This window comes from Phacochoerus africanus, chromosome 9 (genome assembly GCF_016906955.1).
Source record: "Phacochoerus africanus isolate WHEZ1 chromosome 9, ROS_Pafr_v1, whole genome shotgun sequence".
NCBI classification, from domain to species: domain Eukaryota; kingdom Metazoa; phylum Chordata; class Mammalia; order Artiodactyla; family Suidae; genus Phacochoerus; species Phacochoerus africanus.
The window spans coordinates 35,006,761-35,020,840 of record NC_062552.1 but is presented as its reverse complement, the minus strand read 5'-3'; the positions used below and the strand labels follow the sequence as shown (position 1 = coordinate 35,020,840).

At 40.7% G+C, this 14,080-nt stretch overlaps 1 protein-coding gene across 2 annotated transcripts in view; it reads left to right on the top strand.

The window, feature by feature from the left end:
* BTBD9 (BTB domain containing 9) overlaps nucleotides 1-14,080 on the top strand; it is a 408,373-nt gene that overhangs the window by 333,646 nt on the left and 60,647 nt on the right. For both annotated transcript variants that reach the window (XM_047795006.1, XM_047795004.1), the window contains exon 9: nucleotides 2,161-2,268. In XM_047795006.1, the coding sequence (XP_047650962.1) occupies nucleotides 2,161-2,268 (108 nt within the window). The remainder of the gene's footprint in view (nucleotides 1-2,160; nucleotides 2,269-14,080) is intronic.

Below are 14,080 nucleotides of genomic sequence, written 5' to 3'. Positions count from 1 at the left end.
TATTAGCTAGGGTGGATTTCATCATTGATAGCTCACAAAATTGCAAGTGACAACAAGGAACAAAGGGTAAGAGGAAAGGGGAACACAGTGGCATTTCTAATCCTCACTAATAGCTTTCTAGGTGGTACTAAACTGAGCTTGTGCAAAGGATTTTCATTTATTATCATTGCAGGGTTAAGGAGAAATTATACAAAGTATTTTGTAGAGTGGTAAGAGTTTATAAGTTATAAATTACAGGGAGGGGCTTTGGTAAGGACACCAGGTTGGAACCCAGTATCTGTCATCACTGAGTTTAGATACATACTTAACATCTTTAAACTTCACTTTCACCATGTGTAATTTGATGAGAATAATCATGCTTGCTGAGAAGATTTTTGGAAAAATTTAATTGGTTATTTAGAGCCCGGTGTACAGTAACATTAAAGAAGTGTTGACCATTATGATAATAATAATAATAGTTGTTGTTATTGTTACAAATAATCTATTTGTTGAGCAAACATTCGCTGAATGTAGACTCTGTGTGGGACGCTATGCTAAGTCCCGGATGTGGAAAAACCAATAAGATACAGACGCGGTCTTCAGGGGGCTCATTATCTGCTGTAACTGGTGGAGGAAGCAAATGTGCCTGGCCAACTGAAAACAACTGTATGGGAAGGACTTTTAGACTGAAATTATGGAAAACAATGATCCCTCACCACCATAGCACTGTCAGAAGCAAAATGTTGGACGGTAGTCTGATCCCATATTATAATATTTAAGTTCTTTTTTAATTCTATTTTTAAAATGGAGGGAGTTCCCGTCGTGGCGCAGTGGTTAACGAATCCGACCAGGAACCATGAGGTTGAGGGTTCGGTCCCTGCCCTTGCTCAGCGGGTAAATGATCCGGCGTTGCCGTGAGCTGTGGTGTAGGTTGCAGACTCGGCTTGGGTCCCGAGTTTTTGTGGCTGTGGCGTCGGCTGGCAGCTACAGCTCCGATTTGACCCCTAGCCTGGGAACCTCCATATGCCGTGGGAGCGGCCCAAGAAATGGCAAAAAGACAAAAAAATAAAAATAAAAAATAAAAATAAATAAATAAAATTGAGGAATAACACACACACAGTGCATAAAACTTTTAAGTATGTAGTTTGATGGATATTTACATGTGTATACACCCACATCACTACTACTAGATCAAAATTAGCCCATTTCAGCATCTTAGAAGTTTCTCTCACCCTTTTCTAGTCATCACCTCCCCTAGAGGTAACTGCTATTCTGACGCCTAGTGCCATAGATAAATTTAGTCTGAGTTTCATGTAAATGGAATCACAAAGTCAATGCTTTGGTTCTCATCTGGGCTAAAAAAGGGGGGTAAGAAGAATAGGACCAAGATAATCAATTTTTAGGTAATAAAGTTTTTCCTGATGAAAATATCTCCCAATCAGATAATCTTACCAAAGCTATACAGAAAGTCTGGTAAGATTGAGAAGGAACTTGAAATATGATGAAGGTCATTGGGGCCTGCTAGTTATTACCATTTAGCACAGGTTTCCCCCGAATGGTGATCTCAAGGATGTGACCTTTGGTCAGCTCAGCCAACTTGAGATGAGAGCTGGAAGAATCAGGAAGGAGAATTTGGGGACATCTCCTCCCTGACAAGCCAGTTCAAAGATCTTTGCCACTTGGAGGACAGAGTCTGCCTGGGGTTGGGTAATGTGTGAAATAAATTCCTAAAGAAACAAGCCTGTCACTGCAGACTGACTCCACCTTCTTCCATCACACTCTTTTTTTTTGTCTTTTTGCCATTTCTAGGGCTGCTCTCGTGGCATATGGAGGTTCCCAGGCTAGGGGTTGAATCGGAGCTGTAGCTACCGGCCTACGCCAGAGCCACAGCAATGCAGGATCTGAGCTGTGTCTGCGACCTACACCACAGCTCATGACAACGCCGGATCGTCAACCCACTGAGCAAGGGCAGGGACCAAACCCGCAACCTCATGGTTCCTGGTCGGATTCGTCAACCACTGAGCCATGATGGGAACTCCCTCCCATCACACTCTTGCTGGGGACTCACTTCCTTTCTTTGGTGGTGCAAAGGAGACAGGTAGGAGGGACAGAATGGATATCAAGCCTAAGAAAACAGCAAGTAGAACTTACACAGCATTCTTTTTCCCCCCCTCTGTTCAGGTTGTTGCTGTGGGACTGTGATGATCGGAGCTATAGCTACTACGTTGAGGTTTCCACCAACCAGCAGCAGTGGACCATGGTAGCCGACAGGACAAAAGTCTCCTGCAAGTAAGTTACATCCTTTTGGGAATTTATGCCAATTTATTTTATTTTTTAATTTTTTTGTCTTTTTTGGGGCTGCACCTGCGGCATATGGAGGTTCCCAGGCTAGGGGTCTAATCGGAGCCACAGCTGCTGGCCTACATCACAGCCACAGCAACGCCAGATCCAAGCCAAGTCTGCGACCTACACCACAGCTCACAGCAACGCTGGATCCTTAACCCACTGAGCGAGGCCAGGGATTGAACCTACAACCTTATGGTTCCTAGTTGGATTCATTTCGGCTGCTCCGCGATGGGAACTCTGAATTTATGCCACTTTAAATGACAACCTTTCCACTGGATTCAGAAGGTTCCAAAAAAGATTCATGGAATCACCAAATTATATTCTTGTTTGGAAGTTAAAACATTCTGATGATCCTTTCCTTCAGTTGTGACTATTAATTACTTGGATGAGAATTTATATGACCTAAGAAGCTTTCCTCAGGTTGTGGTTTGAACTTGACTTTTTAAAATGGCATGCATCTAAACGGGGAAAAGAAAGATACTTTCCATATGCAGTCCTTTCCCAGGTCCTCCCCAACATCCCACACTAACCCCTCCAGGACTTTTTTCTTCATGAGAGATTTTTGCTGATGCAGCACACACTTTAACAGTATTCTGGGACTCTCACCTACTCTCCACCCCCATATCATTCTCAGGGTTACCTTTAAATATTTATCTCATCTTCAAATTAGTTACACTGTTACCTAAACTAAGGAAAGCTTGTAGTTTAGGTCTCATGGGAAACAGACATTTCACGGATGTGGCATTGGGGCTTGAGCTTACCAGGTTGTGGGGGAAGCCAGGAGGGAGGATTCTGTGAATTCTGACCAGCTTAGAATCATGATAAGGAATGTAACTACCACTCAGATTGACATTAGTACATTTCTAGCATTCTAGAAGATTCTTCATACCATTTCCCCATCATTACCTGAAAAGAGCTCAGTGCCTTTTTGTGTAGAGCCAGATTCTCTGGGAGGTAAGATAGAGCAAATAGCTGAAATTTTTTTTTTAGGGCTGCACCTGGGGCATATGGAGGTTCCCAGGCTAGGGGTCAGATCGGAGCTGTAGCTGCTGGGCTACACCACAGCCACAACAACACAGGTTCCAGGCCGTGTCTGCGACCTACACCACAGCTCACGGCAATGCTGGATCCTTAACCACTAAGCAACGCCAGGGATCAAACCTGCCTCCTCATGGATGCTTGTCAGATTTGTTAACCACTGAGCCACGATGGGAATGCCTGAGGTTTTTTGTTGTTGTTGTTGTTGTTTTAATGAGATAGGATTCACATACCATAAAATTCACCCTTTTATTTTTTATTTTCTTTGTCTCTTTAGGGCCGCACCTGTGGCATATGGAGGTTCCCAGGCTAGGGATCTAATTGGAGCTGCAGCTGCTGGCCTACACCACAACCATGGCAACACTAGATCCCTGAGCAAGGCCAGGGATCGAACCTGCATCCTCATGGATACCTGTCAGGTTCATTAACTGCTGAGCCATGGTGGAACTCCAAAATTCACCTTTTTTTTTTTTTTTTCTTTTTAGGGCTGCACCCACGGCATATGGAGTTTCCCAGGCTAGGGGTCTAATTGGAACTGTTGCCACCAGCCTATGCCGCAGCCACAGCAACGCCAGATCCGAGCCGCGTCTGCAACCACATTGTAGCTCATGGCAATGCCAGATCCTTAACCCACTGAGCGAGGCCAGGGATCGAACCCACAACCTCATGGTTCCTAGTCGGATTCGTTTCTGCTGCGCCACAATGGGAACTCGCAAAAATTCACTTTTTTAAATTGTACAGTTCAGTAGTTTTTAGTATGTTCACAGAGTTGTGCCACCATCACAGCAATCTAATGTTCCAAAACACTTTCATCAGCCCAGAAAGAAACCCCCTTTCCATTAGTAGTCTCCCCATTTCCCTCCAGGCCCCAGGACCTAGTAGTCTACTTTGTGTGGCTATGGATTTGCATATTCTGGGCATTTCTTACAAATGGAATCTTATAGTATGTGTGTTGTTTGTTTGTTTGTTTCCAGGCTTCTTTCACTTAGTATAATGTTTTCAAGGTTCATCCGTGTTACAGCCTATATCAATACCTCATTCCTTTTTATGACTGAATAATATTCCATCTTATGGGAACATATATAGCAGATTTTGTTTGTCCACTTATCAGTTAATGAAAATTTGAATTGTTTCTACTTTTTGGTTATTAAGAATATTGCTGCTGCAACATTCCTGTACAAGTTTTTATGTGAACATATGTTTTCAGTTCTCTTGGGGACCTATCTAGGAGTAGAATTGTTGAATCTTCTAGTATCTCTGAGTTTAAGTTTTTGAGGAACTGCAACACCTTTCCACAGCAGTTGCACTGTTTGGCATTCATACCAGCAGTGTATGAGGGTTTCAATTTCTCCACATTCTTGCCAGTACTTGTTATTACCTGTCTTTTCGTTCACAGCCATCTTAGTAAGAGTGAAGTGGCATCTCATTGTGGTTTTGATTTGCATGACTAATGATGACTGATGACTAATGATGTTGAACATCTTTTCAGGGCTTCATAAAGGCATTAATGATGGTTGTTTGATGCAATGTCTGACATCTTCACCATTATTATAGTAATTATGTAGCATGTTTATATTGGTTCGGGTAATATTTGCTACTACAGCAAGGAGTAGCTTCGTTGTGTCAATAGTTTTAAACAACAGTGTATTTCTCAGTCATGTAGAAGAAGAAATGGCTCTTCTCCACCGGTGACTGAGGGACCCAGGTGTCTTCCTTCTTGAGGTCCTGCCATCATCTAGGGCCTCATCAGCATCATCTGCATCTAGCTGGCAGATGGGAGAAGAGCAGAGAGAAGGTATACCTGGGTCTGAACAGCCTTAGCCTGGGTGTAGTGAACACCACTTTTTCTTGCCTTCCACTGGGGAAAACTGGTCTGCTGCCACACAGATGTAATAGGACCAGGAAATGCAGTCAGCTCCTGGCCAGGCAGCCGCTTCTCAATGGAGCTCGAATCTTGTAGCCATCGATACCATAGCAAGAGAAAATTAGCAGTTACTAACTGGTATTCTTGTACTTGCATGTATTTTATCTCATTTTGTCCTAAGTACAAAACACCTGGTGGGTAATTTTTGTCATTTTATAAAAGGGAAGATGAAGGGCTCTTTCCACTGTACCCTCTTGGCTCCTAGAACCCAAAGCATTGCTAAACCAAGCTAAATGATGAAAACTGGGGAACAAGGTGATTCACTTACTTCCAGCTCACAGAAAGAACCCTTTTCATACACTGGAAGGCGTTCAGGGCCCATGAACAACCACTCATTTATCTTTCCAGAGTCGTTGCTTATTGGGTGTATAGCTCACAGACTAGATCCTCTGCTTCCTCATCTTTGACACATGTCACTAGTTACCTGTCTCTTCTGTCATCTTATGTGTTATGTTATAAATTGGATTCCTCATCCCTTTTATGTCCCCCTGTTGAATGTGTTATACAATTGGGTTTTCAGCAAAAACTGGTTGACTAACTACTGACCAAGTAAATATCATAATGATTTTCTATTTATTTAAATGATTTTTTTCTTGATTCACAAACCTATTCACCCATTAGCTCCCCTTTCAGAAGCTTTGCATTAATTAAGTCATCAATGTCTTTTTTCCCCCCTCTTTTTTCTTTTCTGTTTCCATTAGTTGTTGTGATTCAGGAACTTAAATGTTTTAACCTTTTATGTTAGTGCTTGAATGCCATAGCAATAAGTGTTTTACAAGTTAATAAATAATATACTAGAAGAATAGGAGTAGTGGCAAGAAGGCTAGTTGCTGTTAACCCTGAAGGAATGAGTGGAACCAGCAGTTACGATTTTATGTTTGTAGGCATAGCCTGAATCTACTATTCCTCCCATTTTTGAGTTAGATCTTAAGATATAATACAAGATATGCAGGTGATTAAAAAAAAAGAAAACCTTTCCTTTTTGGCTAAGGTAGTCTAGAATAGTCCTCAAGGCATGATCCTGTTAGCTTCAGGAATCGTAGCCTATTTTTTATTAAAATTAAGTATATGAATCATGTTACACGTGAAATTCTATAGGATCTTTAAAGATCATAGCCCTGCCTCTTGATGGCATTCTACTTGGTCAAGAAATGAGAGCACAGATTGTACTGTCCTCTGAAAAGACCCAGCGAAGGAGACTCTCCACTGTCTCCTGTCAGTGCTGCTCCCGCGCCGGATAGTTTCCTTTACTGGAATCTTAAGTCCTTTCTGCTAGAGTTGGAGCTTTCCTTTTCTATTGGCTGATTTGGGTGTTTTCCGTCTTACTGAGGTGGGCCTGATAAATGACCTTGTGTACGTTTAGGGTATACAACACAATAGTTTGGTGTATGCATGTATTGCGAGATGATCACTATGGTAGGTTTACCACCCATCATCTCACCAATAATTTTATTTCTTGTGATGAGAACTTTTAAGATCTCCACTCTTAGTAACTTTGAAATACACATTTGTTAACCATAGTCAGTATGCTGTACATGACACCCCCAGAACTTACCTTTTTTTTTTTTGTCTTTTTGCCATTTCTTGGGCTACTCCGGCGGCATATGGAGGTTCCCAGGCTAGGGGTCTAATTGGAGCTGTAGCCACTGGCCTACATCAGAGCCACAGAAACGCGGGATCCGAGCCGCGTCTGCAACCTACACCACAGCTCACGGCAACACTGGATCCTTAACCCACTGAGCAAGGCCAGGGATCGAACCTGCAACCTCATAGTTCCTATTCGGATTTGTTAACCACTGAGCCATGACGGGAACTCCAGAACTTACTTGTCTTATAACTGGAAACTTGTACCTTTCAGCTGCCTTCTCCCATTTCCCCCTCCCACCAGTCCCAGGCAGCCATCAGTATGTTCTGTTTATATGAGTTTTTTTTTTCTTTTTTCACATTTTACATATAAGTGAGATCATTTCTCTGACTCAGTTATTTCACTTAGCATAATGCCCTCAGGGTTTATCCGTGTTGTCAGAAATGTATTGACTGATTTTATAGAATTACTTTTTACTCCTCTTTTTTTCACATAATCTATTCCTGCACACTTTAGCTTTATTGTTAAAAATTTTATTGAGGTATATAGTAGATTTACAGTGTTGTATTAATTTCTGCTGTATAGCCAAGTGATTCAATTATACATACATATATTCTTTTTTATATTCTTTTCCACTATGGTTTATCACAGGATATTGAATGTAGTTCCCTGTGCTGTATAGTAGGACATTGTTGTTTATCTGTCCTTATATATAATAGTTTGTATCTGCTAATCCCAAACTCCCAAGCCTTTCCTCCCCCATCCCCCCTCCCCCTTGACAACCACAAGTGTGCTCTCTGTGAGTCTGTTTCTGTTTTGCAGGTACATTCGTTTGTGTTATATTTTAGATTCTACATATAAGTGATATCATGTGGTATTTGTCTTTCTCTTTCTGATTTACCTCACTTAGCATAATAACCTCTAGGTCCATCATGTTGTTCCGAGTGTCATTATTTCATTCTTTTTACGCCCATATTATATTTGGTATGTATTTATATACATATTTGGTACATATATGTAATATACACACATATCCACGCACCTACATACATACACATCTTCTTTATTCCTCTGTCAATGGACATTTAGGTTGCGTCTATGTTTTGGCTGTTGTGAATAGTGCTGCTGTGAGCATACATGTGTATGAAGTTGCATATGTATCTTTTCAAATTATAGTTTTGTCCAGATAAATGCCCAGGAGTGGGATTGCTGGATCATGTGACAACTCTATATTTAGTTTTTTGAGGAATCTCCATACAGTTTTCCACAGTGGATGCACCAGCCTCCACTCCTACCAACAGTGTAGGAGGTTCCCTTTCTCCACTCTCCGTCCAGTATTTGTTATTTGTAGACTTTTTAATGATGGCCATTCTGACCAGTACGAGATGGTACTTCGCTGTAGTTTTGTTTCGCGTTTCTGTGAAAATTAGTGTCCTTTAGCCTTATTTCACAAGACTTCACTTTCAGTCGTTGATTCCTTTTCTTTGTCTTCTAAACTATTGAACCCTAAATCTGTGTCATTACAGTAAAATACTTACTCAGGGTTTTTTTTTATTATAAATGTAAAATATGCGCATGGCAAGTTATTTTAAACAGTACAGAAAAATACAAGTGAAAAGTAAATTTTTACCCTCCCATCTTCTGTTTCATTCCTCAGAAGTTAATAGCTTTTTACTGGTTTTTTTTTTTTTTAGTTTTTGCAACTTCTCAATTATAAATAATACTTTTATATCTCTGTTTATTAAATTGTCAGCTTTACTCCTTGCTATAAAAAAATGAAGAATTGGAGTTCCCGTCGTGGCGCAGTGGTTAACGAATCCGACTAGGAACCATGAGGTTGCGGGTTCGGTCCCTGGCCTTGCTCAGTGGGTTAACGATCCGGCGTTGCCGTGAGCTGTGGTGTAGGTTGCAGACACGGCTCGGATCCCGCGTTGCTGTGGCTCTGGCGTAGGCTAGTGGCTACAGCTCCGATTCAACCCCTAGCCTGGGAACCTCCATATGCCGCTGGAGCGGCCCAAGAAATAGCAACAACAACAACAACAACAAAAGACAAAAAATAAAAAAAAGAATTTAGCTCGTTTAACCACTCTTCATTTTTTGTTATATTTTTCTTTTTAGCTCTACCATTACGTGACATTTTAAAATAAACAATATACTTAAACCTCTGGGTTTTGATTCATCAATCGTGGACAGTGTTTCTTGACTCCCTACTATGTCAGTAAAGAAGTCACCACCCTTCCACTTCCCCCGTCTCTCCCCATCTGTTAGCTCTCCCACCATATTGACATTGTGAAGATTTATGGTGTATTTTCTGTCTTTTGACTTATAGTGAAATCGTCCATGTGTTGGCTGTAAACTGATCCTGAAAGGGGAAAACCACTAAGAACTCACCATAATATTATGATTACCTAAACATCGTTTACTACAAATCCAGTGACTCACTGAATCTGTAGTGAAGGAAATGCTTTTCTGCGTCACTAAACGTGTGTCCCTCTTGTGTCAGGAATTGTACTGTGTTCAGATCACAGACTCGATTTTCTTACAAATGCTCAGAATTATTCCACAAATGATAAATAATTAGCTACATATTAGCCAGCTCTTTGTTTTCCTGGAGTTCTTAATTCCCTCTTTTTCTATTACAGAAGCTTCTGAAGCATACTTTTTATTCACTGGTTAATTTTTTCCTTTTTTTTTAAATTGAAGTGTAGTTGATATTAAGTATTACTGAAGTTATAGATGTCCCATGTAGTGGTTCACAAATTTAAAGGTTATACTCCATTTATAGTTGTTATAAAATTTTATGTTCCTTGAGTTGTACAATAGATACTTGTAGCCTATTTTATATATAATAGTTTTTAGCTCTTAATCCTCTACCACTATATTACCTCTCTCGCTGTCCCCTCCTCACTGATAGCTGCTAGTTTGTTCTCTATATGTGGGTCTGTTTCTTTTCTGTTATATTCACTAGTTTCTTGTATTTTTTTATATTCCACATATAAGTGATATGATTATACAGTATTTGTTTTTCTTTGTCTGACTTTTTTCACTTGGCATAATATCCTCCAAGTCCATCCATGTTATTGCAAATGGCAAGATTTCATCCTCTTTTATGGCTGGGTAGTATTCCATTTTGTGTGTGTGTGTGTGTGTGTGTGTGTGTGTGTGTGTGTGTGTGTAGATATATACCGCATCTTCTTTATTCATTCATCCTTTGATGGACACCTAGGTTGCTTCTATATCTTGGCAATTGTAAATAATGCTGCCGTGGACATTGGGATTGTGTGTATTTTTTTGAATTAGTGTTGGTTTTTTTTTTCCTCAAATATATACTCAGGAGTAGAATTGCTGGGTCATATGGTAGTTCTATTTTTAGTTTTTTGAGAAACTTCCATACCGTTTTCCACAATGGCTGCAGCAACTTACACTCCCATCATTGGTTAATTTTTTAACAGAGGCCTCTGATGCCTGCTGTACAGCTGAGATCCTAATATTTATTTTTCTTTTCTGTCTGGGCTGGTTCCACTGTCTCTTGGATTTGTTTCTCTTTTAGTAAAATGTGGGTAAAGGGGTAGCAAAACTCTTTCTTTTGCAGAAGATACTGACCTTGGGCCCAGTCACCTTTCTAGATCTGTTCCCTGGAAAGCCCGATCGAAGTGGAACGTCAGCTGTGTTATTCGGCAACATTGCTTACAATAATAAGCAAAGTTTTGGCAAATTGCATCTGGCCTGGGATGACTTTAAATATCTGGTTGGTACAGCTTTGGGTTTCCTGAGTATGCTGACTTGTGACTAGACATGTCCCTCGTGAAAGTTCTGGGATCTATGTTTATGAAGCTATTACAGGAATTATTAGTTTTAATTTGAAATATGAGGCTTCTAGGCCAGAGTGGCCCCACACCTGCCCAGTGTCTTGTACACTCACTGGAGCTGTCACCTACATGCCAGCAGGAGTGGCTCCTGTACAGTCGGATGGAGAAATATCTGTGTGACCCTGGTGGCACACTGTGTTCCTGTTGTCAGGAGTGAATTTTGAGGTCAAATATGACCAGATTGGGTCTTAGTTAAGAAGATCCCTCAAGAGCATTACACAGAGTAAATCTGTAGGTAATATTTTCAGAAAGAATGTGTGGAAAGCAAATTTTCAGAATACTTGCATGCCTGAATCATGGTTTGACTGGGTATAGAGTTCAGTTCCTTCAGAATTTTGAAAGCTTGGATTTATTGATGAGAAATCTGATATAAGCTGATTCTTATTCTTTGTAGTAATTTATTTTTCCCTGTAGGATCTTCTCTTCATCCTTGGAGGTCTTAAATTTCACAATGATATGGCTGGATGTGGGTCATTTTTCTTCCATCCTGCTCAGTTTGCTTCTATATGGAAATCTGCCCAATTCCCCTCAGATTTATGAATAATATTTCATCCACCTACCATTTTCTAGAAATTCAACAAAATCGTGATTTGCTAATGGCCTTCCTTCCACTTTGCAACCCTTTTATGAATGTATTCCCTTTGTATTTCTTTGATGTCATCTCATTGGTTTCCAGGTTCAGAGCAGGGCAAATGTGCCTTAAAGTTGGCCGTCTTGAACTTGAATTCCCAAAAGCTCTCCTGCATGGGCTGTGGATACTCCCCAGTGACCCTAAATCCTTTTCCTTTCCTTCCTTGTGCCTGGCTGCACTTCTCCGGTGTTATGCAGCTGTCCTGTTTCTTGCCAGCATGGTCCCTTTGACTAATAATTCTGTCTGCCAAAGTGGTCATGATCTCGGCCATCATCTGTCCAAGACTGTGGCCTTGGCAAACATTTTGGCAAATATAAAAGATTAGCTGTAAAAAATTGAATAATACTGAAAATATTCTTTTTCTACTGGAAAATTTTGTGGTCCTAATCTGGAGTTACCTATTATTTCTAAATTTTAGCCTGATTTTTCTCACAAACTGTCTTCCTGCCAGATACACTAACCAGATTCCCTTTTGAACAAGTTTTCTTCTCCACCCTAAGTATTCATTAAAACTGATGTTGTAAAGATTTTTTTTGGTGGGAATGTAAATTGGTGCAACCACTGTGTAAAACAGTGTGGAGATTCCTCAGAAAACTAAAAATAGAACTACCATTCGATCCAGCAGTCCCACTCCTGGGTATCTATCCAGAGATAAAGCATGACTCTAAAAGACGCATGTACTCCAGTGTTCATTGCAGCAGTATATACAATAGCCAAGACATGGAAACAACCTAAGTGTCCATTGGACAGAGGAGTGGATAAAGAAGATGTGGCACATATACACAGCCATTAAAAGAAAAGAAATAACGGCACTTGCAGCAACATGGATAATCTAAAAATTATGCTAAGTGAAGTCAGACAATGAGACACCAACATCAAATGCTATCACTTACATATGGAATCTAAAAAAAGGACAATGAATTTCCTTGCGGTACAGATACTGACTCACAGACTTTGAAAAACTTAAGGTTTCCAAATGAGACATGTTGGGAGGTGGGGGGATGCACTGAGGGTTTGGGTTGGAAATGCTATAAAATTTGGTTTTGATGATCATTGTACAACTGTAAATGTAATAAAATTCATTGAGTAATAAAAATGGGGATGTTAAAAAAAATTTTTGTAACTAAGAAAATACTTATATAACAAGATACTTAAATCAGGATACAAAATCATAGAAATATTATCACACATAGGAAAAAATAGCATGGAAGAGGAAAATTATGGAAGAAGAAAGCCAGAGGAACTATGCCAAAATATTATTAATGGTTGATTTTGTATATTGAGATGAGGGGAATTATTTCTAGCTTCTTACATTTTTGACCAATATACATGTACTTCTTTTAAAATCAAGAAGAAAACTTTGTTTGAAAAAAAATTTTTTCCCCTAGCTGCAGCCATAAATGTTTTGTAGAGATTTGTCCTTGCCATTAGTTGAGTAGCATATGCTGGCAGAGTGGCGTGGTTTATTCACTGTCAGCAATAAATTAAAGAAATTAAATAAGTGCTGTACATAGCAGTATCCTAGTAGCTTTTCAGAACCTTGAAGCGACTTATCCTAAGCACAAGTGCATCCTGGAAAGGACACCCGAGCCCCAGTTTCTGTAGGCGGCTCCCCTTGGGCCTCTCAGAGCCCAGATCTCCGACAGCACGTCTTCCTCCATTGCTACCTGAATTTCCCCGCTCAGAGGGCCCTGGCCCACGTGAGACCTTGGAGCACCACCACGGACCAGGCAATTTCTACAGCATCCTAACTTTTTTAGAAGGTTTCTTCCCTGGGCCTTCCCTGAGAAGCATGTTGACAGTGTTGGTGTCACCTGGAAAAGCCTGTGTGGGGACAGCCCGTCCTCTCCCATTTCTCAGCATGGTGACATTCCTGTCTGAGAAGCAGCGCGTGTGCCCTCCTTGCTGAGCACATTGTCATTGAGTCCTGGGAGGGGCAGCGTTCTTTTCCGGGGTCTGTTTCTGTAGCCGGTGCTATTTAGTCACTAGGAATCAGAACGAGGAGCCGTGCTTCTTTCTCGAAGTGCTGTAGTGGTTGAGGACAACGGGATAAATTAAAAGTGGAGAGTTACAGCCTCAGTAAACTCTGCCAAAGTGTAGCACGATTGAAAAATGGGACATTTAAACCTAGACTATTTATTTACCTTGCCTGCATCTTCTTTGCCATTGTTAGTGATGAAGCCAAGAAAGCCTCCTTTCCATCAGCTTTGTTTCTTAGCCTGACACTTCACAAAAGGAAAATCTTGGGTTGGTTCCAGGAGGTCGCTGCTAACCGTGTGACCTGGGGGTTGTGTGCGCAGGCTTGGGGTCACTAATGTGATGCGATAAAAAGAAAGTGGGTTTTAATGGGGAAAGTGTCTTCAGCATGGAGACTGCTGGTGAAAAGAAGTTCATATTTAGTGTCTAGTTTTCGTTTCCAGGTTGGGATTGCAGCTCCAGCTGTCACCTGGGTCCTGTATTGCAATGTTACCATTTCTCGTGAGTCTGCTGTGGTGACAGACAGGCTGCTCTCCTCAGATCCCTTCCCTGTATGGTTGGAGGAGTGTGCTTGCTGTTCCTTCTTGAAGTCTGAGCCAATTAATGGACTCGGGTTGTGTAATTGTCACTTTTAAAATGTTCGTCGGAGATTTTATTTTTCTGTTTTCATACTTAATTCCATTTTTCAACACAGCCTTTGACAGTAATGAAAAAAACTAGTCATGTTCTTT